The 3,064-nt window shown below is 36.1% G+C and overlaps 2 protein-coding genes across 2 annotated transcripts; both read left to right on the top strand.

Annotated features, from left to right (window-relative positions):
- LOC146742772 (uncharacterized) lies at nucleotides 1-1,474 on the top strand (the record flags this gene model as incomplete). The annotated part of the gene is made up of 2 exons (XM_085500704.1): nucleotides 1-686; nucleotides 979-1,474. Coding segments are annotated over exons 1-2 (1,182 nt in total), but the record flags the coding sequence as incomplete, so codon positions are not given.
- Nucleotides 1,475-2,443, top strand: LOC146742773 (uncharacterized). The gene is made up of 2 exons (XM_085500886.1): nucleotides 1,475-1,534; nucleotides 1,818-2,443. The coding sequence occupies exons 1-2, from the start codon at nucleotides 1,475-1,477 to the stop codon at nucleotides 2,037-2,039; spliced, it is 282 nt and encodes a 93-aa protein (XP_085357012.1). The 3' UTR covers nucleotides 2,040-2,443.
- The last annotated feature ends 621 nt before the right edge of the window (nucleotides 2,444-3,064 follow it).

Genomic DNA, 3,064 nt, shown 5'->3' on the forward strand with positions numbered 1-3,064 from the left:
ATGGCGACGATTTCAGAACAGTTGTTTGATATTGCTGAATCACTTGATGCAGTTACTAGGCCGAGTGAATTAGAACCTATATTTGACGATGTAGTTTTTCTAGAAGAGGAACTTGTTGAATTCAGCACCAATGCCGATGTCCCGGACTATGCTTTTTCCCAACTGAATCTTGCCATAAGAATTTTGAAAGATTTTATTGACAATCAGAATAACATTTCTGATCCTAGTACAAATTGGCCGTATTGTTCAGACAAATTATTTTCCGGAGAACCAGGTAGGCCGCAGTTCGACATTTCGAAAGAGCAGTTGCAGTACTTTACAGTAGAAGGATTTAGTGTGCCAGCAATGGCAAAAATGCTCGGGGTTTCAATCCGAACCATACAAAGACGTATGGTTGTGTACGGCATTTCAATTGCTGAATCATATGCAGAGTTGTCTGATCGAGAACTTGATGGAATTGTAACTGACATAATTACTCGTCTTCCAAATACGGGCATGAAAAGGTTACATGGGTTGTTACGTGCCGAAGGCAAACGTGTGACAATTTTTCGTGTCCGAGAAAGTCTCAGACGTGTTGACCCGAATGGAGTTGTTAGTAGAAGAAGAACTGCAATACGTAGACGACAATACAACGTCCCATGCCCGAACGCATTGTGGCACATTGATGGAAATCACAAACTTATAAGGTTTGTACAGTGTTGCTGGTGTTTGTAAAAAAACGTGGCATTGTCTATATCCATACAAATATGTGACAAGTAGTAATGGAATGTTCAAATTATTCGTAAAAATGTTATGCACTATTGAAGCCAAGCATATTTAATAACATTTTGTTATTTGACCGCATTTAATTTTCGAATTTCGTTTAATCATTGCTCGTTAAACACATCGTTATAACACGCATACCTTGGCCCTTTAGGGTCTCTGTTCTCAGATACACCAACGTTTCTTAACAAGTTGTTTCTTCTATATTGTCCATAGATGGAAGTTTGTAGTACATGGCGGAGTTGATGGTTTTTCGCGATTGGTGGTCTATTTGTTATGTAGTGACAACAACAGATCGACTACAGTCCTTGAAAGCTTTGAAGATGCAACTGAACGGCTTGGAGTTCCCTCTCGAGTTAGAGGTGACAAGGGTGGTGAAAACGTAGATGTTTCTTTATTTATGCTTAGTCATCCGGACAGAGGAACAGGAAGGGGTAGTTTTATATCTGGCGGGAGTGTACACAATCAGAGGATTGAACGTTTATGGCGGGATGTTTTTTGTGGTGTTTTATTTAAATATTACCAACTATTTTACTACCTGGAAGAGAAATTACTACTCGATATAGACAATGATGTTGATATCTTTTGTCTACATTTTACATACTTGCAAAGAATAAATCAAGATCTTAATCACTGGCAAGAAGGGTGGAACCACCACAAACTTAGCTCAGCTAATAGCAGATCACCAAGACAGCTATGGATTCAAGGTTCTATGCAGATGGCCGACTCAAGTAATATCCCAATAAGAGAACTATTTGAACCACGAACTGAGGTTTGTATTACATCATCTTTGCCAATTATATTTTCACAAAAAAATTATACATTAATAGTTTGCCATGCATATTCCTTTAATTTGCTTACAGTGGATGCACCCTGTAAATATTGAGAATAGTATTTGGGCAGTATGCGATAATGATCTAAATGTCAAATATATGACCCAACCTTGTATTAGTAACAAAATAAATATACCTAATCTACTGTGCAATATAAAAGAACATATTAAATACGTATGTGTCTTCTGAGTATCTTACACTAATTGTTCTTCCGCTTAAAAGGTTGAACTCGATGAGTATGGAATTGACTGGGACGGACCTCTTCCTGAAGATACAACAGATGCAACGGTTGAAATTCCACAAATTCATTGTCCCCTACAAGACAATGAATTGGAAGATCTTTATAGTTCCATTGACCCCTTAAGAGACGATAATGCATATGGTATATCAGTGTATCAAAACGTCATTGCCTTTGTAAATACAGTGCTCGACAGGAGAGAATGAATATTATTAGTAAGTCATTTGTAACAACCAGTACAGAGCACATCACAAGATAATCAAATCTGACCACACCGGATTTCTCATAACACTGAATCTGTTTATCAGAACTGTTACTGTGATAGCAATTTTGGATGTTACACAAAATCGCCTAATTGAGTGATGATAAGCAGCACATTAGAAGCCTGTATATGTATTATTTTAATAGCACCTGAAAACAAAACCGTGCGGTTGGCGTCACCCAAAACTTTTCCACAATTCAAATCGGGGCTAGTAAATGTTTTTGAATCGGTGAATCAGCCATTATTGCAATCACAGTAATATCAGAACAGAGATTTCTGCCCACGAATAATTTCAAATTTTTACATAACTAAATTGTGGATTTGATAGATGAATATTCCTCAGATTTGTTTATTTACCTTCTACAACAGACTAATGGTGTTTGGCGCTATCGTCTGACTTATATAACTAGTTAATGTGCATTGAAGTATTGGCTTGTTAATCGTCGGCAATGAATCATGATTACATCAAAACTCCTGAATCCTATTGATGATCGATTTCATATCGTCTTTTATGTACACCTTCTATTGTGTAAATGCAGATTTATTTATTTTGTAAATAGTAAACTGATTTATGTAGATTCTGAGTATTGCAATTCTGAGCTTACTGGAACAAAACAAAAATATGAGTGTGTTCTACGGTGTATGGTTTTTTTTATGATTTTAATTACATTTTATTATAAACTATACATAATTCTTGGACTGGCAACTGCGAAGAGATTTTAGCTCTGCTGTCATTGAAGATTCATATGATTGTGCTGATGATGACGATAGGTGATTGTCCGGCCATTCGTCAACTATTGGAACTTTCAACTTCTTCTTGAATACCAATTTCTTTGATAACTTTGGTGGATCTGTCAGATTTATTCATTTTGTGATGAATCATATCTTAAATTGTCTATTTTTAATCAATATTTTTATCATTCTTATTCTTGAAAACTGGTATTTCGAATGCTTGGATACTTGGTATGC

The sequence above is a fragment of the Saccoglossus kowalevskii genome, chromosome 6 (assembly GCF_978046115.1).
Source record: "Saccoglossus kowalevskii chromosome 6, keSacKowa6.1, whole genome shotgun sequence".
Taxonomy (NCBI): Eukaryota; Metazoa; Hemichordata; class Enteropneusta; family Harrimaniidae; genus Saccoglossus; species Saccoglossus kowalevskii.

Excerpts from the sequence above, each read along its gene's own strand:
- LOC146742773 (XM_085500886.1), top strand. The coding sequence starts at position 1,475 with ATGCAGATGGCCGACTCAAGTAATATCCCAATAAGAGAACTATTTGAA. Across the intron at positions 1,535-1,817 it reads TATTTGAACCACGAACTGAG|GTTGAACTCGATGAGTATGG; the intron begins GTTTGTATTACA and ends TCCGCTTAAAAG.